General features: G+C 46.4%; 3 protein-coding genes across 3 annotated transcripts; all 3 read left to right on the forward strand.

Annotated features, from left to right (window-relative positions):
* Positions 1-1,617: 1,617 nt before the first annotated feature.
* On the forward strand, positions 1,618-5,261 carry coq7 (coenzyme Q7 homolog, ubiquinone (yeast)). Its single transcript, XM_079729740.1, has 6 exons — positions 1,618-1,799; positions 2,368-2,531; positions 3,017-3,131; positions 3,997-4,136; positions 4,883-4,951; positions 5,107-5,261. The coding sequence occupies exons 1-6, from the start codon at positions 1,727-1,729 to the stop codon at positions 5,182-5,184; spliced, it is 639 nt and encodes a 212-aa protein (XP_079585866.1). The 5' UTR covers positions 1,618-1,726; the 3' UTR covers positions 5,185-5,261.
* A 6,910-nt stretch (positions 5,262-12,171) lies between these two features.
* Positions 12,172-17,406, forward strand: notum2 (notum pectinacetylesterase 2; the record flags this gene model as incomplete). The annotated part of the gene is made up of 11 exons (XM_079730401.1): positions 12,172-12,479; positions 12,759-12,811; positions 13,018-13,113; positions 13,238-13,298; positions 13,409-13,512; positions 13,643-13,745; positions 13,932-14,120; positions 14,296-14,396; positions 15,139-15,283; positions 15,709-15,756; positions 17,100-17,406. The coding sequence occupies 11 exons, from the start codon at positions 12,172-12,174 to the stop codon at positions 17,404-17,406; spliced, it is 1,515 nt and encodes a 504-aa protein (XP_079586527.1).
* A 2,248-nt stretch (positions 17,407-19,654) lies between these two features.
* On the forward strand, positions 19,655-23,885 carry rps15a (ribosomal protein S15a). Its single transcript, XM_079758749.1, has 5 exons — positions 19,655-19,667; positions 20,488-20,625; positions 20,956-21,035; positions 21,514-21,599; positions 23,750-23,885. The coding sequence occupies exons 2-5, from the start codon at positions 20,493-20,495 to the stop codon at positions 23,841-23,843; spliced, it is 393 nt and encodes a 130-aa protein (XP_079614875.1). The 5' UTR covers positions 19,655-19,667; positions 20,488-20,492; the 3' UTR covers positions 23,844-23,885.
* Positions 23,886-24,000: the final 115 nt, after the last annotated feature.

A 24,000-nucleotide genomic window follows, 5' to 3' on the forward strand; every position in this document is an offset into this window, starting at 1 on the left:
TTTCCAGGGAATGGGTTAACCTAGCAATTGTTAGTGCTTTGCACAACCATCCTTACTGTACCGACAGTGATATATTGTGGTTTCTCTTTCTTCTGACAAATTGACTTATTATAAGTCACTTTGGATAAAAGCCTCTGCTAGATGCCCTAAATGTAAATGTTAATGCGTAGTTTGACCAGGTCCTGGATGTACGATGGGTCTGAGCCACTTGCAGCATGAAGGCGAGCCCCAGTCACCTGACTGGTTTCTGAGCCTGCACCAGCAGCCAGTTCAGGGTGCGGAGGAGCGGTGTGGGGAGGGAGAGGGTTGAGGAACAGCCGGTTGCCACCCAGGCCTGCATTAAATGCCATTGGGCCCTGGGGCTGAGAGGTTTTGTAGGCCCCCTGAGAGGGGATCTTACAATGAAGATGTGTCAATTATTTTCCGACATTGCCGTTGTCGACGGGGGGTGGGGGGGGGGGGGGTCAATTGGCCACTGGGCCCCGCTACCACTAGGGGCCCCCTTTTTTCTCGGCTCATGATAGGCCTCTGATCTTTGTAAGCCCCAAACAAAAAATCACATTGTCTTGGGCCTACGCCGATCGGGGGGCCTATCATGAGCCACTATTAAAAAAATAAAAAAAAACATTTACTGCAGCTCATGATGCCCCTGATCGTCGTAGGCCCCGGGGCTTCAGCCCAGGTAAGCCCGTGGCGCGTTGTGGATGAGCTGCAGAGGTTGGATGGTCCGAGCAGGCAGACCGGCCAGGAGAGAGTACCAGAACTCTAGAGGCCAGATGGGGAGAACCTGGGACTCCAACGCCCGCCTGGCCCTTCTGGGTGAGGGCCCGACGAGACGTTCTGATGTCCTGGGGCTGGGACCTGCAGGAGCGGTCACGTCAGCAGTGAAGGATAGCTAACCAGTTAATCATTTTTTAAAAGCTTATCAGGGTATAACTAAGTTTTTTTATGCACATTTATGTACTTGCTTATTCTTAAAATCGGTGCTGTGAAATCGAGCCATATTTTATGTCAATATATAAGTGGATACCATCCGTACAAAATTAAATCCTTTTAGGAAGTTAGACTGAGGAAAATGTGTATAATTGAGCATGTGGTTAGTGGTTATTCTCAAAAAAGATAACAATCCAATACCTCTACATTTGCATACAATTTCTAAAGGTTAATTCCCAACTATATATCAATTGATTAAATAAAATAATGTGGAGGTATTTGGTGAGAAGTCTAGAAACCACTTCAGTTCCCATCAGTTCCTTTCTCTGTGCAACACTGACCCCTACTGTCCACGCAAAATAACACACGCACGCACACGCACGCACGCACGCATGTACACACACACACATTCACACACATACACACACACACGCGCGCACACTTCAGCACGATTCAGTCCAATTTCCTTATTTTTTAGGCTCCAGCTATTTTACAATATGTTTATTAATTTGTTATGTACATAGTTATTCATTATATGCATTTATATACCATTTATTTCTGAAACACAACTTATATACAAGGGGCGGTGACCACGTGTGTGACTGTGTGAGCGAGTGTGCGCTTCATCAGTCATCGCCGGGAAGTAACGCGACTTGAAGACGTCATACGCCTGCGCCATGTTATCCAATAACAGCCATAACAGCCCACCTCAATGACATGGGTCGTTGTCTGATCGGTATCTTGTACAGAAACAGTTTATGGAAATATAATTTTGAATAATAAGCATTTTACCATGTTGAAGGGGACAGTGAAGGCGGGCTCCCGCGTTTTCAGCACATCTTTGAGTAGACAATGTGTCTGTAAAGGTGAGTTACCTTCTTCAGTATGGGACATATATACATGAGTGTGTGTGCGCGCGTGTGCGTGTGTGTGTGTGTGTGTTTGTGCCAGATCTCAAGTCTGTGTGGGTGTCCCATCATAGCCTTCTATATATAACGCATTGTTCAGGTTTCAGCCTCTTATTCTGCTCCTCAAAGCCAAGATGGGCGGGTGGCCAGCGGCCAGCGGTTGAATTGTAACCGGAAGGTTGCTGGTTCGATCCCCGGTCCTCCTGTCGTGGAGTGTCGAGGTGTCCCTGAGCGAGACGCCTCACCCTGACTGCTCCTGACGAGCTGGCTGTCGCCCTGCGGGGCTGACTCCGCCGTCGGTTTGAGAATGTGTGCATGAATGGGTGAATGTGAGGCAGTGTTGTAAAGCACTTTGAGTGGCCCCTGGTTAGAAAAGCGCTGTAGAAATGCAGTCCATTTACGGTCTACTCTCGTTAGGGTTGCAATGCTGACACTGCCGTTGGTGTGTCAATGTGTGCAAGAAGCCTCTTTGGACAAAAGTGTTTAAATGTAACGTGACCGATGTCTTCTGTCTTCTGCCCTCTAGACGCTCGCGAGTACAGCGTCCTCCCGGTGCCGCGCGATGAGGAGGAGGAGGCCATGCTGCACCGGATGATGCGCGTGGACCACGCCGGAGAGTACGGCGCCAACCGCATCTACGCCGGTCAGATGGCCGTGCTCGGGCGGTCCCAGACCGGCCCGCTCATCCAGGTGGGAACGCTGAACCGGGAGACGACAGAGACACCTCCGTCGCCTCGTAGACGTCTTATCGTGCATGAAATGGAATTATTTCGTTCAGAGATTTGCCGATATCATTTTTTCCTTCCCGATACTGATTCGGATTTCTGAACTTGAGTATTGATACCAATAGCGAGTATATACCGATACAGCGTCTGGCATTGTAACTACTAACGGCACTTGTTCTTATTGAAGTGTTCTCTTACGACGAGAGCAATGTACAGTCCGTTTCCTTACTGTCGACAATTCCATTTTTCAGAACTAGATCATTTACATTTAAAATCTATAATCATACTAATAAATTTGTATTCGTCTAGTCAAGCGTGAGCACCCATGTTGTTCTGAAGTATCGGATGACTTTCCGATACTGGTGTCGTTATCGGAACAACTCTAATTTCTTTGTGGTTCCACTGCATCAATCTTCACTAAATGGGTACTTGTTTATTGTTGACCTGCAGCACATGTGGGACCAGGAGAAGAGACACCTCGCCAAGTTCAACGAGATCCTGGCGGAGAACCGAGTGAGGCCCACGTTCCTGCTGCCGCTGTGGAACATCTCTGGGTTCCTGCTAGGTGGGCGTGGCTCCTCCTCCACGCAGTCTCCTCCCGTACACACACAACCTTCAGCATTCATTAGTCATAAGTCCCTGACACACATTCAAGGGGTGATGTCATGCCACCAGGTGTGGGTGTGATTAGCAGTTACGAGCCGTTTGAAAACCGACCTTTCCCGGTGCCCTAGTGACATCACAAGTGAGCCTGTCCAGCGTCATAGATGTAGGCTGGATAGATAAGCAACATTTGACACAGTCCACTAGGCTGGTGGGCTGATCTGTCCAGCATACATTGAGGTGGACACACCCACTACTGATGTCACTAGGGCACAGGGAAGGGCAGGTTTTCAAAGGGCTTTTAACGGCTGATGACACTCACACCTGGTGCCATGACGTCACCCCGTTAATAAGTCAGAAGCCAATGGCACACATTAAGTTGAAGTGACAGCTGGGCCTGCCGTCATCCATGTTACACACTGTTAAATGGGTGTAATGTTAACATGAAATAATATGTGATGTTATCCCCATCACATGACCTCTCAGTCTGGTGTTTACCAGGTGCATTTATCCAGGGCCTAGTCTCTCTGCTGGTGGATAGATAGATAACTTTATTAATCTTTTTCTAACCTTTGTTACAACAGCCCAGCAGCAGTGGAAACCACAGGATAAGATACAATACAGTCGAAATACAAAGTACTAACGAAAAAACAAAAATGGAGGCTGAAGAAAAATGCTAAAGTAAAGACAAACAGAACAAACAGGGCAAACAAAACAGACAGTATAAACATTATGAATCCATAAAGTGTAAAGTTTAAATGTTAAATCGGCTAAGTACCAGTACTTCACCGTACATTAAAGTGTGTAAATGCGTTGTGTGTGTCCAGGGGCGTCGTCGGCCCTGCTGGGGAAGGAGGGGGCGATGGCGTGCACGGTGGCTGTTGAGGAGAGCATCTCGGAGCACTACAACAGCCAGATCAGAGCGCTGATGGAGCAGGACCCCGACAGATACACCGAGCTGCTGCAGGTGGGCTCAGCCCCTCCTGGTCATCATAACACAGCTGCACTCTGCATAGCCTCCCCCCAACCCCCCCCCCCCCCCCCCCCCCCCCCCCCCCCACACACACACACACACACACACACACACACACACACACACACACACACACACACACCCCTCTTAGGCACTTATTGTATGTTGTACGTCCTGGCATTTAATGTATGCATTTATTGTATCTTATTGTCAGTTTGTACTTCCTGTGTGTGTGTGTGTGTGTGTGTGTGTGTGTACCATCCGGTGTGAAATCCCTCCAGCATGGGGATCACAAACTTGTATAATCATAAGCCAATCGTAAACCTCCCCCCTACCCCCTCCCCACACACCTCTTACGCACTTATTGTATGTTGTACGTCCTGGCACTTAAAATAGTACATGGCATTGTGTAGCGTCTTATCCTAACTGTCTCTGTTATATACGGGTAATGGGTTAACCTGGTGATGGTTAGTGCTTGGCACTTGGTCCTATGAACATCCTTACTGTACCGACAGAGATATATTGTTGTTTCTCTTTCTTCTGAAAAATGTGCTTATCTATTGTGTTGGTTACAGATGCATATCAGTGAAACCTTATTATGTGAACTATATTATTGTACTTACCTTCCCAGTACAGGCAGCTAAACCCTAGTACTTTACATCTGTCCTGGTGTTTAAAGGTTCTAATATTGTCTTCTTTGTACCTTTCCCCTCTCTGTGTTCTACTAATCACACTAATAGGTGATAAAGGAGTTCAGAGACGAGGAGATGGAGCATCATGACACAGGATTGGAACAAAACGCTGAATCTGTAAGCGACTGCCTCGTGTATGAAAAGTGCTATATAAATAAAGTTGCCGTGCCTTGCTCTAAAGTTTGTACTTTATCTATTTCAATATGTGTAAACTTTTGATTGTGTTTACATCATTGTATTGTATTTATATTTCTGTTTTGTCTGTTTTCCAGGTGCCTGGATACTGGCTGTTAAAAGCTGTCATACAGCTGGGCTGTAAGGCAGCGATATGTGTTTCTGAACGGGTTTAATCACATTTTGTATAAATATGTAAAATTATTCTGATATGAATATAACTATCATACTTTGTTTTTGTATGACAATTTGAGTATTTTCTTGCTATTTGTTTGGCTAACCTTCCTGATGGTAACTGCTGGTTTCCACTCTGCCAATGCTATCTGAGTATTTCCACATTCAACTCACTATAAAATACTTCAAAGTGCATAAAGGTTTTATAAACATCTCAAGCTACTTAAGAATGAATGTGCACATAAGATGCCAAGAGAGCTCAGTCATTTCTAGGTCAGTTTTAAAGGGTATATTCTGCTATCATGAAAAATGCAGGCGTCATACTTATTACAAAGGTCTGTAAAGTCAGTTGCAAGACTTCCAGCTCAAACATTTTAATATTTACACAAAGCATGAATCTGGGTCAGAGTATGCAGGCCCCCACCACCAGGCCCTCTCCTTCACATCTGATAGATCACGGATCCCGCTGAACAATGGCTTGTCATCCCCTACAGCACCTCAGCACCTCCCAGTTGCTCAGGGAACATTAGGTCACTCAGAATGAAGGATCAACCCCAGACTGTCAAGGGGGCCCTAATCTATTGCCTCCCCCACCACCACCTCCTCCTTCGATTCAACGCACGTGCCTGTTGGTCCTTGCATATAAATTATAAGTCTTGTTCTCTCACACGCTGTGTGACGCTTAACCATGGCTGTTGACGTGGTTAACATGGTGCCCGATTAGGCCAGATTTCCCACCCAATCTGGCAACCTTTGCTGCAGGAAATCTGGCTAAATGTGGCAACCCTGGCCGTGACCAGATCTTCGCAGAAGTGAGAGACCGCGGTGCGACGTTTCCCTGCACTGCTTCTGATGTGCTTCTGGTTAACCACGTCAACGTCCAGCTCTGCTGCTCTCAAATACGCCGACCCCTAAAGGCTAATCCTATTAATATTAAAAAAGCATTTTTACGGTACACAGTAAATACCTGTGGTGGGATGTCATTGTTTAGGTACATGCTTAAACGTACGCTGCCGGGAAGATCGACTCCATTTGTTTGATTGGTGACTTATCTACAGCATTGGTTCTCAATGCGCTATTTAGTGGTACGCAATGCAAGGAATCTTCGTAAAAAAGGGTTAGGGTTAGTGAGTTCAGTTATATAATTTATTTTAAAACATATCTAAACAGTAGGCCTACGAATGGAAATACATTAACCATGTGAAAATTAAAATGGGGTTTAAAATAAATTAAAGGAATAAATGTGCCTTCTGCGTGAGCTGTGCGTAGCTGAATAGGGCCGCAGGCCTACGCTAGTGTATTTTGTTGTATTTTATAACATCTTTCATAATGGTGGGACCATTAGGCCTATTGGGCGATAGACACCAAACGGGACCGTGGGCTTGTGAGTGGCACGCATCCCCGCATTCTGAAGGGACAACGCATGATGCAAAGCACTGACATCACCTCACCTGGAATGCCTGATTTACGGCCTGTCAAGCCTGGCACGGCTTTGGAGATACTGTGCTGAAAGAAAGTCCGCCAAGGTCAGTCCGGAGCCAATCTGAACTTCTTGGAGAGGAATAAATACAATTGAAAAAAAAAAAAAGATATTCGATGCGCCGTATGAATGTTCGTCTTCTAGTGCCGGATGAGAGTTTACGATGTTGCTAAGTCATGTAAGGACATGGTAGAGGTAGTCTTTTGGGTAAAAGACACTCATTCCATGCAATACTTGCATTACCTTTTATAAATAAATAAAATAAATAGCCTACTACCACGAATTATAACTTTATACAGAGATATCAATTTGAAAAAAACGTGGCTGGTACAACTAGGCCTAACACTTGAATAATTTACACTTACACCTTACAATTTACTACACCTCATTACTTATTATTACTTATTACCAATTAGTTTCTCTTATTATTACTTACTTTCTTTTCTTTTATTATTATTATTATTATTTATTATCTATGCAGCAACTTTTTCTTTTCAATTTTTTTACATATTTATATTCTCACTATCTTATTTACTTTATCTTGTATTGTTGCTGCTATGTGGCTGTTAAGGAACAAAGTCTAAGGATTGTAGCCCTACAATAAGTTACAATAAAAGGTTTAGTAATTCTGATTCTGAAAAAAAAAAACTCACGCGGCCGGTGTATTGACCTGTTAAGGTGCGTTCACCTATAAGTGTCTGGTCATTTGTTAAAGGTCCCCTCATGTTCCCGGGCTGCGTGTATTACATACCGTGAGGCTTCGGCAGCAGCATGCTGATGTCCGCACTGCACATGGTCCGAGCAGCTGGGCTGGCATCGGGCGGCAAGGCGGCACTAACGCCCGGGGACCTCCTGTGGAGCCGGCGAGCGTAGTATTACCCTGCGCCTCCTATACATCACCGCCGTGACAAGCCCCGCTCGCTCCGTCCGCTGTCTCTTCAAGGCCGTCCTGCCAGCCGTGACTGGTGTCAAGCCACAGAAAAAACACCCGATGCTCCTCCGTGAGTGATGGTCGGTTCTGTCACCTGCTCCACGTCAGGTCAGAGGATCGGGAACAAAAAACAGATTATTTAAATACAGATTTCTGTCATTTGCGCAACATTTTTTGCACTTGAATCAACCGTGGCCATTACCACTGCACTTCTGCTGCTTATTTTTACATATTTTTTATTTACTTTATCTTGTATTGGTGCTGCTCTGTGGCTATGGTGGCAGAAGCAAACGCTGGAGGTCGATCTGCGACGGTTTGAAGATCGGTTTATCATGGCCGTTATCGGGGATTAGTTGTGTTTACGCTTCAAACACATGTTCTTGTAAAGCAAAGTGCCATGCAGTCCAGGGTAATGTTTAACATGGCAGTGATGGGGGCGGTCTGCATGCTTACAGCATGAACATACCCCACAGGAATAACAGCGCGCCTGGCATGTCATTAGGTGGTTAGGAGCGCTGCGGAGTTGGCTCATCGACAGCCGCACTGTGTGCTCCCAATTATTTACCCGCTCAGCCATTACATCACCTCCTGCTCCAATCCAACACCTGCAGCCTGCCACCGGCTCCTCCTTAACTACCGTCTGATCGTGCAGAATGCTTTAAGGACTAGATTTGATGCAGCCTACTTTATTGTTCCCAAACGGGTAATCGGGTAAATTAGGTAAGTATGTTCCATTCTACCCCTGGAATCTGTTGCTCTTTTCTCACCGAATCCTCCGATCCTCCGTTCCATCAGAGGAATTGTATCACTCATACGTTCTCTTCCTCCAGGACTCATGTCTGTCCTCTGAAGGTGGTTATTGCTGTGAACACCATGAGGCTGAACAGTCACAATCCTCATTCCAATCACGTCAACTCTATTTCTGAAGCCTTGTTACCTAATGTTATTTTTGGCCCATCTTCCAGAGCCTGTATAACCTCCATCAGTGGTGACCCCCAACATCGATGGGTATAGGCTACTATTAAATCAAATGTCACTCTAGCAGAGCCCCCCCCCCCCCACCCCCTCCACGATGTGGCCGGGCGTTGGGAAGAATCCAGCCTATGACTGCTCTCCCCGGCGCGTTGTTTCTTTGAAGCCAGAGCGGGAAATATTCCCACTAGTCCCGCCACGCCTGGGCGATGACACGCACATGCTCCGCAGACGGAGTGCCGGACCGCCTGAACTTGTGGGGTCCGCGTCCTGACCTTGTGGAGAACAGCAACACGAGGGGGGGGAGGAGGAATTCTTCTGAGGGTCAGACCCCAGTTAAAGTTTAACGAGCCTCATCATCCCGGGTGATGTTCTGCTCTACGGAACAAGTGTTCTTTTGGTGTGTTAAGATGGCGAGAAGACTGTTGTCACATTTTGTGTCTGTGTGTGTGTCTGTGTATATCTAAATGACGGCCTGTGTGTGTGTGTGTGTGTGTGTGTGTGTGTGTGTGTGTGTGTGTCTGTGTGTGTGCGTGTGCGTATATATCTCCATGAATGCAAGTTTCTGTGTGTGTGGATGCAGGACTTTTTTGTGCATGTTTGTGGGTTTGTGTGTGTGTGTATCTGTGTGTGTATCTGTGTGTGTCTGTGTGCATGTATATCTCTGTGAATGTCGGTTTATGTGTGTGTCTGTGTGGATGCAGCTCTATTATGTGCGTGCATGAGTGCAGGTCTGTGTGTGTATGTGCGTGCGTGTGTGTTTGGTGCGTGTGTGTGTGTGTGTGTGTGTGTGTGTGTGTGTGTGTGTGTGAGTTTGTGCAGGTCTGTGTTTGTGTGCGTGTAAGTTTGTGCAGGTCTGTATGCGTAGATGTATGAAAGCACAGTGCTTGACACCCTTGACAGGGCGAGTGCTGAACCCCAGGGGTCGGGGGTTGGAACACGAGCACTTCAGTCAAACAGACAAGTGCGCCTGATTGTGTCGATATGTTAAGTTCCCCCGCACGGCTCCTCTTGAAGAGGAGAGAAAGGGGAAAGGAGACCGAAACACATATCAGTGCGTTCAATCCAATGTGAAGAACAATAAAATGCCATCGTTCCGTTCTGGACGTTCTGGCAAAACGGAGATAGATTTACTGCAGCTCCTCCACCTTTTTGAAGTATCTGTTTAGCAGATTGTTGCATTGATTTCTGGGAAGACAGATGGTTATGTGTGTGTGTGCTCCGAGACGACCGGAGGAATGATCGATCGTTCAGCTCGGTAGATCAAATCCAGCGCCGGTGTCATTCGGTTTCATTTGTAATGTGCGTGGGCACATACATTCTCAAACACATATTTTCAAACAGCTACCTTTTCTCTTTTGGATGAAGTTGAAAGTAACCGAAAAAAGAGCTTGAAATGTTTGAGCTTAGTACCGTTTAATTCTGTCTGCCAACGTGATGATGCCGGCCCTGATGGATCTCGTTTAGCCTCTAGTTGTCACCTTCAAAGAGGTGGTTCAAGGGGAAGAGATTTATAATCTGTTTTAATGCAACAGCGTTAAAACTTTTATATCGTATCTGTAGTAGACATAAAAATCGAAATGGGTGTTAAATGTTTACTATAACATAGAAAAGCTGCCAACAGGGAATGGGTTAACCTAGCGATTGTTGGTGCTTGGCACTTGGTTCTACGAACATCCTTACTGTACCGACAGCGATATATTGTTGTTTCTCTTTCTTCTGACAAATGTACTTGTTCGCTTGTTCGCGTAAGTCGCTTTGGATAAAAGCGTCTGGTAAATGCCTTCCATTGAGTGTCCTGTGCCTCAGCCCAACGAGCACACCCAACACTTACCCTACACTGACACAGCCCCAAGATCATTATCGACGGTGATGGACATGTCAGGAGTGTGTGCATTTCGTTGATGAGACCTTTACGGCCCTGGTGATCGTGACCCCCCGCTGAGCAGGGTACACGTCACCTCAGAGCTATCCCGCGGGGACCGGCCCCAAATACCCCAGCCAGTGTCTTCAGCTCAGGCCGCACTCGTCCAACCTGCCGCCAGGAACCAGGGGTCTTCACTGGAGCTCAACCGAAAGGTAAATACGTCTCTGAGCACAATCTGAGCCATCAACCTAAAATCATAATGGCTTAATTATTAATATCATTAAATATTATTAAATGACTGTCGTTTATCTGATCTTGTGAGAAGAGTTTGATTCTTAAGATGTTATATAATATCATTAGATGAAAGAATATTAAGCATATGTTATTTGCGATCTGTTAAAAGCGAATAGTTAATTACAAATGCTAACATGCTGGCAATAATGGTAATAATTTCAGCACTTATAATTGGTTATTATTTTTATATATTTACAATATTATTACGTAAAACTTTACAATAAGGATACATTAATGAACTTATCTAGGCCTATCATCAGTTAATGAAGTAATTAATAATAATTAATAATGCATACATTATTATATAACATTAGCATCGGGGTTAGAGGGAGTGAGCTAGGATTACGGTAAACCATAAACCTAAAATAATGTAAACATTAACATCATTAGTAAAAAATGAACACCATTAGTAAAAGATTACGAAACCATTAGTTAACTGCTTTTCACTGTTAGTTTATGCTTATTACGGCATTAGAAAATGTTAATTAATTGTTCATTAATGTAGCCTTATTGTCAGTGTTATCTATTATGGCTATACTATTTATCTTTGGGGTTGATATTACTGTTTCCAGTTTGCGGTGGTCAAAGTGTAATCATCTCGGATCTCTCCCCCTCATCGTCTGCATGGACATGAGACCGGTCTGCGGCTGGAACTCATACCCCTCGTTGTTGTCAATCAATCAGCTCGTCTGTCCCGACCTCACCGTGAGAGGGGGGGGCATGTTGTGGACCGAGGGTCCCCTCGGGGAGTGATCCTAAGACCTTCAGGGTCACATGCGCTGCGGGGGGGGGGGTGAGGTCACGGTCAGACGAGTGATGATGATGAGGATGATGAGGCAAGGGTGATGATGATGATGATGATAGCCTGGCACAGGGTGTTTGTTTTCTTCGTGAGGACTTGAAATATGTTGAGGTGAAGCGTGTGTTTCCCTTTCTCCTCGCTGCGGGCCGGAGGGCCCCCCCCCCCCCCCCCCCCCCCCCCCCCCCCCCCCACCTGGGGGCGTCATGGACGACGGTGCAGGGAGAGAGCGCTGGCAGCAGCTCAGAGAGATACCAGCGGGATGGGCTCCATATGGGGACACTATAAAGCTCACTGGGGATTCGCAGGATGCATCAAAAGCAGCTTCGACCTTTCATCAGCACCACCATCTTCTTCTTCCTCCTCCCGCCCGGTCATTGTGCTCTGATCCTCATCATCACCGTCATCGTCTCGTCTTCTCCTCAGCGGTCTCCGGTCTCCACTTCACCCCAGAGGTTCACCAGCAAAGAGCTCCACGCATCTCAAAGAGGTACGATCTACGCTTGGTATTGGGATTTGAGCATTAAGAGAGGTCTCAGACCGTGTTGTACCATCAGAGGCTGGTTCTCCCGGGGGGGGGTTGATTGTGAAGCTTGAGGTTATTCTCCAGCGTCACAGACTTCTGCCCACCCTGGCAGGTCTGGACATGAGGCTTCTGGGACTGCTGGCCCTGGCCCTTCTGCTGGAGGTCTCCTGCTGTCAGAGCAACCGGCCGACCAGACCTGGGGGCAAGCCGGCCAAGAAGACCGGGGCCCAGGGAGCCAGCGCCCCCCGGTCCACCCCCGCGGAGGAGGACTCCCCTGTAGCGCCTGGAGCAGGAGGAGACGGGGGGCCAGTGGAGGCAGACGCCGAGGCCCAGCCCGCAGGTCCCGTGGTGGGGCAGCAGGCCGAGGACATGAGGCTGCAGTACCTCAGGAACCCCCAGGTCACGTGTAACGACGGCACCGCCGCCGGGTACGCTGCTTTGGACCGCACATCCCTATCACTGCCGTGCAACCTCTGTGTTCCACCACAGCGTTGTGCACAAACACACTTTTGTCTTTAACATAAAGACAACAGCTTGTGAAAGCAAGTTATTTGTGTTGGCAATTGTTTTTCAGAATGGAATACATTCTAGATTGATTCGCACGGTGTATTTCTCCATCGCTCGACTTATTAACCGCACTTATTATTTATTATTATTATTATTACTTATTATTATTACTTATTATTATTATTCTTGATTCCCTTCAGCTTTTACTTGAAGGAATTCCGAGGGAGCCGTAAATGGCTGCTATTTCTGGAAGGTGTGTATGCAAAGACACACACACACACACACACACACACACACACACACACACACACACACACACACACACACACACACACACACACACACACACACACACACACACACGTTCTTCACAGGCATTAACAATAAGCCCGCCGGGGGTGAATCTATCCCCTCTCTCTGTGTGGGAAGCGATGGCTAATCTTAGGGTCTTATTTTTAGGCGGCTGGTGCTGCTATAACAAAGAGACCTGTGATTCTCGCTACCAGAATATCCCGCGTCTCATGAGCTCATCGGCCTGGCCCCAGAGCAGGAGAGGTAGGTCACTAGGTCACGTTCCAGAATGCATCCCCTCGTTCACGTTCCGGTCATATCATGGCGTCATTCTCCCAAAAGGGTTTACGTCGCGTGGACTCCGCCTTTGTTTGGATGTTGTTTACAGGAAGCGGTATCTTGTCCACCAGAGCTGAGGAAAACCCCCACTGGTACAACGCCAATATTGTGTGAGTAATGTCATTCGCTGTCTCTCTGGCGTCCAAAGCATGAGGTTAAGATTGATTTGATTGATCTCGTTGAAACCTTTTTGTCCATGTCGATGCCTGGCTCTGTGCAGGTTCATCCCCTACTGCTCCAGCGATGTGTGGAGCGGTATCGGACCCATCCCGACCACACCCCGGGCGCGCCAGGGACGGCAGCGGGAGAAGGAGAGGAACACGAGTCTGAAACACCTTTAGTTGTATTCCGATAGCTAGGATGCGATCAGAATAGAAGCATAGAACTTCTTGTTGTTTAATTCCACATTGACTCCTGTTGTTTAGGTCCTCGTCTTTTTGTGTTGCTTCGACAGCTGAATACACCTTCATGGGCTCCCTGATCATCCGTGAGGTCATCAAAGACCTGATCCCCAAGGGCATCAAACAGGGCAAGGTCATCATGCTGGCCGGCACCAGGTCAGCCACTTGTGTTTCATAAATGACGAGACACTCACAAAGAAATGGGACAGCCTCACCTCAAAAAGATCCACTGCCTCCACTCCAAAGCCTAGCATAGCCGTTTGCTGATCACGTCCTGCAGTTAGCCGGGTGTGACGCCGTGGTGGCACCAACCGCTCAGTGAGTTCCTCTGCTCCTCCACAGCGCCGGAGGGACGGGCGTCCTGCTGAACATCGACCGGGTGGCCGGTCAGCTGGAGGCGATGGGGGCCGAGGCCCACGTCAGGGGCCTGGTCGACTCCGGCTGGTTCCTGGAGAGCCAACAGCAGCTGGCCCAGACCTGCCCCGAGACCATCTCCTGCTCGCCTGAAGACGCCATCAAGAAGGGGCTCAGGTGAGGTCCTTACTTGACAAAGTTTGAAATGTGACGCTTTGACATTGTTCCATGAAAGCATCAGCGTTTTTGCAACCGGCTCCTCACTCCCCCCCCCCCCCCCCCCCCACCCCCCCCCCCCCCCCCGATGCGTGTGCGGTGAGCCCTTAGATAATCTGTTTGGCCGTTTTCCCAGGATGTGGAACGGAGTGGTGCCTGACCGCTGCCGGCAGTCCTACAAGAGAGGGGAGGAGTGGCAGTGCTTCTTCGGCCACAAGCTGTACGCCACCTTGACCTGTGAGTTCAGAGTTCACCTACACTCTGCATAGCTAACACCCCCCCCCCCCCCCCCCTTACCCCCTCCCACCCCTCTTACACACTTATTGTATGTGGTACCTCCTTGCAGTTAGTAAGTTCTTTGTTGTATATGGTGAATGGGTTAACCTGGCGATAGTTAGTGCTTGGCGCTTGGTTGTATGAACATCCTTACTGTACCGACAGAGATATATTGTTGTTTCTCTTTCTTCTGACAAATGTACTTTATTGTAAGTCTATTGGGACCAAACCATGAATGCCCTGAGTGTAAATGAGGGTCCCTCACTGGGCCTGATCCTCTCTGGTCGAACCACATCAGCACCTCTGACCTCAGACAACAGCAATGATGTCCGCCTTTTGTGGAAAGTCGTCACGAGGCGACGCACAACCGCACCCACACGGTCGTGTTCATGTGTTGAAGACCACCTGAGGACCCTGACCAAGGCCGCCTTAATGCACGGGCTTAACTGGGCCGAAGCCCCAGGGCCTACGACGACCGGGGGGCCTATCATGAGCTGCAGTAAAAAAAAAAAACTGGCCCATGATAGGCCCCCCGATCGGTGTAAGCCCCCCCCCCCGTCGACATCGGCAAAATGACGGGAAATAATTTACACATCTTCATTGTAAGATCCCCTCTCAGGGGGCCTACGAAACCTCTCAGCCCTAGGGCCCAATGGCAGGTTAATGCAGGCCTGACCCCGACCCCTCCTGTGTTCCCCTGCAGCCCCCCTGTTCGTGGTGCAGTGGCTGTTTGACGAGGAGCAGCTCAGGGTGGAGAACATCGTCCTGGGGGGCAGCCTCTCAGAGGTTCAGTGGACCTACCTGCAGAACCTCGGGCGAGAGCTGAAGAATTCCCTGAGGGACGTCACGTACGTACTCCTGGTGATCCTACTCAGAACCGCCCATTGATCCGCAGTGGTATAAAGGGACATGTTGTGGTCCAGTGATAACAAGCGAGAAGACTAGTCTCTCCATGGTAAATGGACTGCATTTATGCAGCGCTTTTCTAACAAGTGGCCGCTCAAAGCGCTTTACAACACCGCCTCACATTCACCCATTCTCACACCGACAGAGGAGTCAACGAAGCAAAGCGAAAGCCAGCTGGTCAGGAGCAGTCAGGGTGAGGCGTCTCGCTCAGGGACACCTCGACACTCGGCTAGGAGGAGCTGGGGATCGAACTAGCAACCTTCCGGTTACCAGCCAACCCGCTCTGCCTCCTGAGCCACATGCCATCAAATAAGTCCATCCTTCTCCATAGATGATGAGTGTTCTTCTCCGCTCTCTCTCTCTCCAGGGCTGTGTTCGCTCCCTCCTGCCTCTCCCACACTTTGATCACCAAAAGGTAAGACACGTTGGTATTTGACCCCCAAAGCGCCCCCTGCCAGTTCCCCCCCCCCCCAACCTCACAGTTGGCTGAGCTCATGCTGTTCTTCACTACCATCCTTCATCATGACACACCATGCGTGCAACCCAACGCCACTTCACACTTTCGGTATCTCCCTAAGTAACTCTCGCCCCCACCTTTCTCCCTCTCTCTCTTTCTCAAAACACATACACACACACACACACACACACACACACACACACACACACACACACACACACACACACACACACACACACACTGGTCACAAACGTAATGGGTCAATGATGGGTCAAGGGTTGGAGTCCATTTATATTTAAAGGGCAAGGTTAAGCTTTGCGTTTATGGGAAATGATGCACCCCTCATATCGGGCAGAAAGGCCTCCCTGGATGTTTCCCAGTTTTCTAATCTGAGCTGAGTCGGGTCGCCGGTCCAGGTGATGTCAGAGGATCGAGACTCACTGAGCGGGGGATGGAGAAGACCCTGTTAGCGTTCAAACTGCCCCCTGAACATGTCATTGTTTAAATTCTAAAACGTTTCCTTTTGAAGTGGTGGTACCATTCCCGGGGAGGAAATAGGGTTAATGGAGCACTAATTCAAGAAACCTGTGTGCAGCACTGCTGAAGTAATTAGATAGTAACAGCTGACACACTACCATATGAAATTAAAGAAATAACAAAGGCTCAAATACTTGGATACTTTGACATCGACTTACTATTCATTCTAGGGTTTGTTCTTCCAATACGAGTAATATTGTACTACCATTATTGTAATTGTTCACTGGCTGTTGTGTCGGGCTTCGTGATCTGCTCCAGTGTCTTTTCATTACCCAGAATTATTTTCACTACCCCCTCTCAACATCAGGGGACCACATACACTAAATCTTAAATGTAGAAATAATAATAAATCAAACCAATACTATAACGATATGCATAACAGCCGTGAGGTGTGGAGGCCTTTAAACAGTCGTGCTCACAATTGGTTGTTGCTCTTGTGGAGGTCTTATTGGTGGTGGTTCAGGTAAAATCTCTTGAGAATACAGTTTTCTGTTGAAGGATGAGCTACCAGGGCAAACTGCAGACCTTGAATATTGAGGGGGTGAATTCATTTACATTTACATTTTACATTTAGGGCATTAGGCAGACGCTTTTATCCAGAGCGACCTACAATAAGTACTATTTTTGTAAGTCTCGTTACTATTACTAGTATAAGTGAATTCAATGTTGGGTTGATTTGCAATCATGAGATGTTTTCAACGACAGCCAAGCAGACTCCCCCTAACGTTCCGGTGTTGTGTTTCCCTGTGACACTTCCCTTCCAGTAACTGGATTAACTTCCAGGTGAAAGGCACGTCTGTCTCCCGCGCGCTGCAGTGCTGGGACAGGAGCTTCCAGGACGCCAACCGCAACCGGACCCCCTCCAGGGGCTGCCCCTTCCACCTGGTGGACACCTGCCAGCGGCCCCAGTGCAACCCCACCTGCCCCGCCCTGGTGCACCGGGCCACCCAGCAGGAGATGACCCTGGTGCAGATGCTCGTCGCCATGGGCCTGGACATCCAGAGGCTGGGCTTCGAGCCTCGCCGGGACCAGGCCACCTCCCAGGCCGGTGGCAGCAGCGACGGTGGCTAAAGCTAACAGTGAGGGCTGTAGGAGGGGGAATGAGAGCTGCAGAGAGCACCAGGCACACACTGGTGGACGGAGGCATTAGTGGGAATTATATCGTAACCATAGTGATAATATGGGAATCCAGTTCTATTTGTTGTGCTCTCCCTCTGTGCTAGCGACATCGTGACTGTTCGTGGGTTTGGTAGAAGGTCTGACAGATTTGGTGACCAATGACCTCTACTGGCTCTGCAGGACATTGCTTTGGTCCTAAAGGCAGAGGGGGAGTCTTGCCTGTTCCTTGCTGGAACAGAGTTCACGCAGGTTTAGCTTTCGAAGCGCGACCACAGTCTGATTGAGTCTTTCGACCGTAGCTAGTTTAGTAAAACGCCATGAAAACGACTTAGTTGTCATGACAAAAAACATGCGTGTGGAACCGATTGGTCAACTTAAAACTCAAACCTTACTATCCCCTGATTTAAAAGAATACACACTTTGACATGCCTCAAAGTAATATGTAATTTCATTTCACGTGGATTGAATATGTCTGAAATTGTAATTGCCATTGCTACTATCGCCTACAGAAAGGTTTGTGCAGAGATGGTCACATTTGACCATTATCTCACCTCGGTGTTCGCTTTCAGTGTGCCCACTGGGCTGGGGTTCAATAGTTAGTTATTCGTGCTTAGCAGTGTTTATATTTGCTTTGAAGTAATGGATCTATAAGCAATCATTTTATAGCCTAATGGGGTAGACATTGAACATCTATGATAATGATTACTTTATTTTAACCAAGTTAATGCTGTGAAGTTTTTGAGAGTGTTCAGCCATCTTTGTTTCTTTTTTTTAATTTAGATTTTGAAGTCAGGATTTCAATTGAAACATCATCTGCCAAATTTTGTCAATCATCCTCACATTGTGAAATCTATAGGCTTGGCTTAAATAGTCTTATTTGACTTATATTGCAAAAAGTGCATTGCAAGCCAAACTGGTGTCTAATAAAAAATGTATAAAGATACTTTGTGGATGAACAAGTTGATTTTGTGATCATCAGCCTTAGCCTTATCTTTTACCAAGAAACAGTTTAACATAGCCTGTTTCATTTCAATGTTTTCAAGAAAACAGAAAAACTAAGAAATGCATGCTGAACTAAAATATACTTTATTACTTTATTATATTTATTAACACCTAAACATACGTTTCTTTTTTTCACACATATAAAGCTCATAAGGCTCATAAGAATCATAAGGCTATCAACACAGAACAAATATAGGCCGACACACAGAGTATAGACAGCAAAGAGTCACAATTTTGTGATATAATCTATTACAGGACCTCGATTTACACCAAACAATCCTGTTTTATAAATGTTGGAAAACATTTATCTTTATAATATACAATGTGGATTTAAATTAATTAATTTAAGCTATTCAGTGGTAATCCTAGTAATAAAGTTATCATTCACAAATGCAATTCCTTTTTTTAAATCCTTCTTTTTAATTTATGTGGTCAAAAGAGTAAATTATCTTTAAAGCCTAACACAAATATATCTTCTCATTCTGAGAAGGGTGACTGTCCATCATGTTTAACTGGCTGACTGATGAGACCCTCTCCATCCATTGGTGACTCCTCAGACCTCCTCTCTATCCTCCCTTAACTTTTTAGTTTCTTGTTTTGGTTTGGGAGGCTGTCCCCATTATGCATGAAGTCACATGATCTTCCCACTATGTATGAAGTCACGTGTCCTTCCGACTCTGTGACGTCACATTTTTGCCTATGGGAGAACAAACGTACATTTGCAATCAAAAACATGTTTATGATTGATCTCTACTGTCTTATAGTGTAAATAATAAATAATAACGGTATTAATATATATTTTTTACTATAATTGGGATTGGGATTTTTATACTTAAGTGAAGTTGATGGCTCGTTATATTTCCAACAAGTAAAATCGACTATAGCCTAGTTGTATACTGTTCATTGACTGTAAATAGGATGCGATAAACACAATAATAAAGTATCGTTATCACAAAACCAATGCTGTGCTCCGTGCAAACCATTTTAGTAAGAAAAAAAAGAAAAGTATATATATATTGTTTTTTTGTAGTAACGAACAATTATATTTTAGTTAAAAGCGTATGATTTTTGCGATCCGCGGGTATTATTATAATATTATTATTAAGTGTATAAAACGGTTTGTATTGTACTGTATTATGGACGCGGGATTTTACCCATAAGTCATTGCGGAAGTTTTTTCTACTTCCTCTTTCCGCCATATTGCAGAACCGGTAAGTCCTCCGTAACGTTTGTCTTCTACAATCTATCCAATATCTAAAGCATCGTAGCACAAACGACGTATTTTTTTCGCACATCATGTCCTATAACTGTTTTGTGATGAAGTACGATGATTATCGTGGAGGAATAAATACATGTTGATGGTATTTCGTGTCCACTCGCCCGAGTCCCTTCCCCCTGCCATCTTCTAACGTGTGGTCCGTTTTTAACCATGAAACTGTTCATAATATAAAGGCGGCAGGACCGACGATGCATGCAGCATAAAAATGTAAATTTCCCCCGTTGCTTTGGCTGTCGTCTGCACTTAAATCCTCCGAAGTTGAGCGACATGTCTATAGTGTGTATATTGTAGCTAGTCAGGGAACCAGGGAGCTAACAGGCTAGCAGAGCATCGCTCATGGGCTGGGGGCAGACTTCAACCAGCACCTCCTGGTTGTCGTCCTAGTGCATCTGTTCCAAGCTAAAACCTCCCAAGTTCTATTCCATTTCTCACGCTGGGCAGTGCGCCTCTCGTCGGCTTCCCCAACCCGTGAGGGTGACAGTAGGCTAGCCGGTGGAGGTCCCGGTGTAGGAGGACCTATTGGCAGACCATCTCAGCGATGGTTGTTGTAAAACCCCCGCCGGGGTTCGAGGGGAGCCACACCGCGGCCATCCAAGTGATGGTCTCTTGTTGGACGACCCATCGTTTTAGGAGACAGCACTGGTTGAGGAGAACCCACTGGTTTAGGAGACGGCACTGGTTGAGGAGAACCCACTGTTTTAGGAGAACCTACCGTGCGACCCTCTAAACCATCTCCCCCTCTCCTCCGACAGGCATCATGGTGCGCATGAACGTTCTCGCGGATGCGCTCAAAAGCATCAACAATGCCGAGAAGCGTGGGAAACGCCAGGTCCTCATCAGGCCGTGCTCGAAGGTCATTGTGCGTTTCCTGACAGTCATGATGAAGCACGGTAAGGCTCCGCCGCCACACATGCATCCATAAGACATCATAGCCCTGGTCGTCAGACGTCCTGCTTGTACACCCTTCTGTATGCATGTCGTTATGTCTTATCCAGTGCGTGTCTTACCCTAGCTGGCTCTGTTGTGTTAACCTAGTGATTGGCACTTGGTTCTATGAACATCCTTACTCTACCTATAGCGCTATATTATTTCTTTCTTCTGCCAAACATACTTAATGTAAGTCGTTTTGGATGGAAGCGTCTGCTAAATGGCCTGAATGTATTGTACACCCTCTTTCGTGTATGCATGTCGTTCACACCCAACTGTCCCCCTTGCTGCAGGTTACATTGGTGAGTTTGAGATCATCGATGATCACAGAGCCGGGAAAATCGTCGTCAATCTCACTGGACGTCTGAACAAGGTGAGCTGACTGGATGTGAAAGACTGTTTTTTGGGGGGGTGCAGATATAATAACGGATACGGCTTAGTTTCTTATTGTTGGCACTGCTTTATATAGTAGGTCTGAACATCACTGACATGCCTTTAGTAGTCACTTAAACAGTTTGTATAGAAAAATGTAGCATGAATCCTAGGAAGAGGTCGGTGACGGGCACATTTTCTTACTGTTTGGGTAAAAAAAAAGATATTTTTAGGCTGGACACCAGTTTGCATCCCTGAATAACCAGCCAGACATTAGTTGAGTTTTCAAATTGCCCCCCTTCACTCCATGCTATATGAGCTGTAAGCCTCGATTCAGGATTGTAAAGCTGTGTTTTGTTTTCATAAGCTGAGCTCTGGGTTGAGATGGACGTTGATGGCCGCCTCTATTGTGTGGACTGATGTAAAGGCTCCTGTATGCGTTCACGGTTTCATCAAATCCTTTCTTTTGTTTGTCTCAGTGTGGTGTGATCAGCCCCAGATTCGACCTCCAGCTGAAAGACTTGGAGAAGTGGCAGAACAACCTTCTCCCCTCCAGGCAGTTTGGGTAAGGATCTCATGATCTCCGTCAATCACTAACGTACAGCTCTGAAGCAAAGCCAGGGTCTTCATCATCGCTATAGCAAACATCTCTGAAACAAAGCCTCAGGACTAATGTCCAGAATGTTTTCTTGGATTAGACAACAATATTGGTACTCAGCCTATGGCGTATTCTGATCTAGTTAATTACACTGACTGGTTTCAGGTATTTCTGGTCATTTGTCAGTTTGTTAGCCTACAAATCACCTTGTTGCATGTTGCCTCAAGGGTTATCCTGTATAAGCCTGGTTTCAGACAGCTATATAGTGATTTCTACCTGAGATTTTGGCATCCCATTCACGCCTACTTTCAGCACATTCAGGGCTGAAGCCAACCATTAAATTCACTGGCCGATGTTTTAGCTGTGACACCCAAAAGCCAACAATGCTTTCCCGGACTTTCATCTTATTTTGGAGAAATTTGTCAATTTTCTCTAAATGGTTAATGTCTTACTATACTTTAAATTATTGATCACTGGGCCAAAGGCCACCATGCAGGTTAACTGCATGACAGCTCTGTTCAGTAAAATGACCAATCACAGAGCAGTGACAACGCAGGCTGGGTTAGAGCAGGGGCTATGGGAGCTGTAGGGATAAACGGTCGCTGAGGGCGGTATGAAGTGCTCTAGTTGTACAGAATAAAGACTACTCTGTTGCTGAGTGTTAATTGTGTAAAGGGATCTAATCAGCGCATTGAGTGTTAGGTTTGTAACTCATTCCTAGTAATGAACCGGTTAATGAGATAAAATGTTATGTATTAATTATGGTTAATACGTTAGTTTAGTACATGTAAATAGTTTGGTAGATGTTTTTCCCTGCTTGGTTTAATGGTCTTGTTTCCTGTTCATCTAATCTGTGGTTAAAGCAGGCGCTGTACACATAATCAGTGTATTTAATTTATTACTCCAGAATGATTGGTGTTATGGCAGGGTGTTAAACAAACCTGTTCTGGGCTTGACAAGAAATGCCTGTCAGTTAAAAGAATAATCAGTGGCTGGCTAATATTCCATCGTATTTTTACAATGCCAGCATCTGGGGATTGTTGGCTCTCCCTATAGGCTCATTCATCCACAAGTTCACCACAGCCATCATTCTGTTGTGGCAGTGGGGCAATTCTGTTCCATTACCTCAGCGATGTGAGGGGGACCAGTTTAAGGATTAACCCTCATAAAATAAAAGCTCATGACGTAGTATTTTTATTATGTCTGCTTATTGCACTGCTCTACGTTTCCCCTGAGTTTTGTGGTTTTTCCTTCACCTTGAGCGGGTTTGAGGTGAAGCCCTTGGGGATACGATTCAAGTAGTTCTCTAGGTATGATGGATGACCGGTTCATCAGAACACTCTGTGCAGTTAAGCGAGGTGAATGTAAAGCTAAAAACCTCTGTGCACTTAACAATGGAAATCGTTTAAACTTGACCCAAAGCTGTAAGCTAAGGTTTCCATCTTAGCATTCAGTGTTTCTGTATGGATTCTTTGAACAGGATGAGGTGCTTTATAGTCCAGCTACTCTTCTGGTGGACTAATCGCTTTGCTAAGGCCTCTGTGGGAGTGAAAAATGAGTCGCTGAACCAGTGATCTAGTGTTGTAAAGCAGGCTGCCGCATCATCACCGGGTCTGGAACGGGCCTAGACCTGGTACTGATCCTTGTCTAGTCCTAGTCCAGATCGGTCCTAGACCTGGGTCTAGACCACTACAGGGTCATCCAGTGGCATATCTGATGTATTTCCACCAGCCCGTGTCTAAATACTGTAGTGGAGAGATGGCATTGGCCTTTCAGGAGGCCTACTGCCTATTGGAGCCCACAGGCACCGTGCAAAATGTGGAACACGCATCAGCCGGTGATGGGCTGAACTGCCATGTCTGGATGTAGGACTAAAAACCGTGTTCGACAGTGTCTGTTCTTATTCTTAATTATCTTGCCTGCAGTGAAGATGGAGGTTAAAGATATGTGTTGCCTAGTTGATAATCAGGCCTGGGTTTATTGGAGGATTTGGTATTGTTGCTAAACCTTTTCAGCCTTTGAATGCGTTTGTAGATAAAATGGTGCTGATTAACCTTTGTAGTGGTTTTGTCTGTAGATACATGGTGCTGACAACCTTTTACGTTGTGTTTCTGTAGATACATCGTGCTGACCACCTCAGCCGGCATCATGGACCACGAAGAGGCCAGACGGAAACACACAGGAGGAAAAATCCTTGGATTCTTTTTCTAAATGTAAAGAACTGTGCTAATAAAATGGAAAACGTTGACTATGCTCTTCGACTAATATTTATTTTTATAGATCTATGCATGTACATTTACACAAGGCCCTGAAAGCTGTCAGCTTCAGTTCATGGTGTGCTGAGAAATATCTGGAATACTGATGGTAT

Source organism: Pollachius pollachius (assembly GCF_949987615.1).
Source record: "Pollachius pollachius genome assembly, chromosome: 2".
Classification (NCBI taxonomy): Eukaryota; Metazoa; Chordata; class Actinopteri; order Gadiformes; family Gadidae; genus Pollachius; species Pollachius pollachius.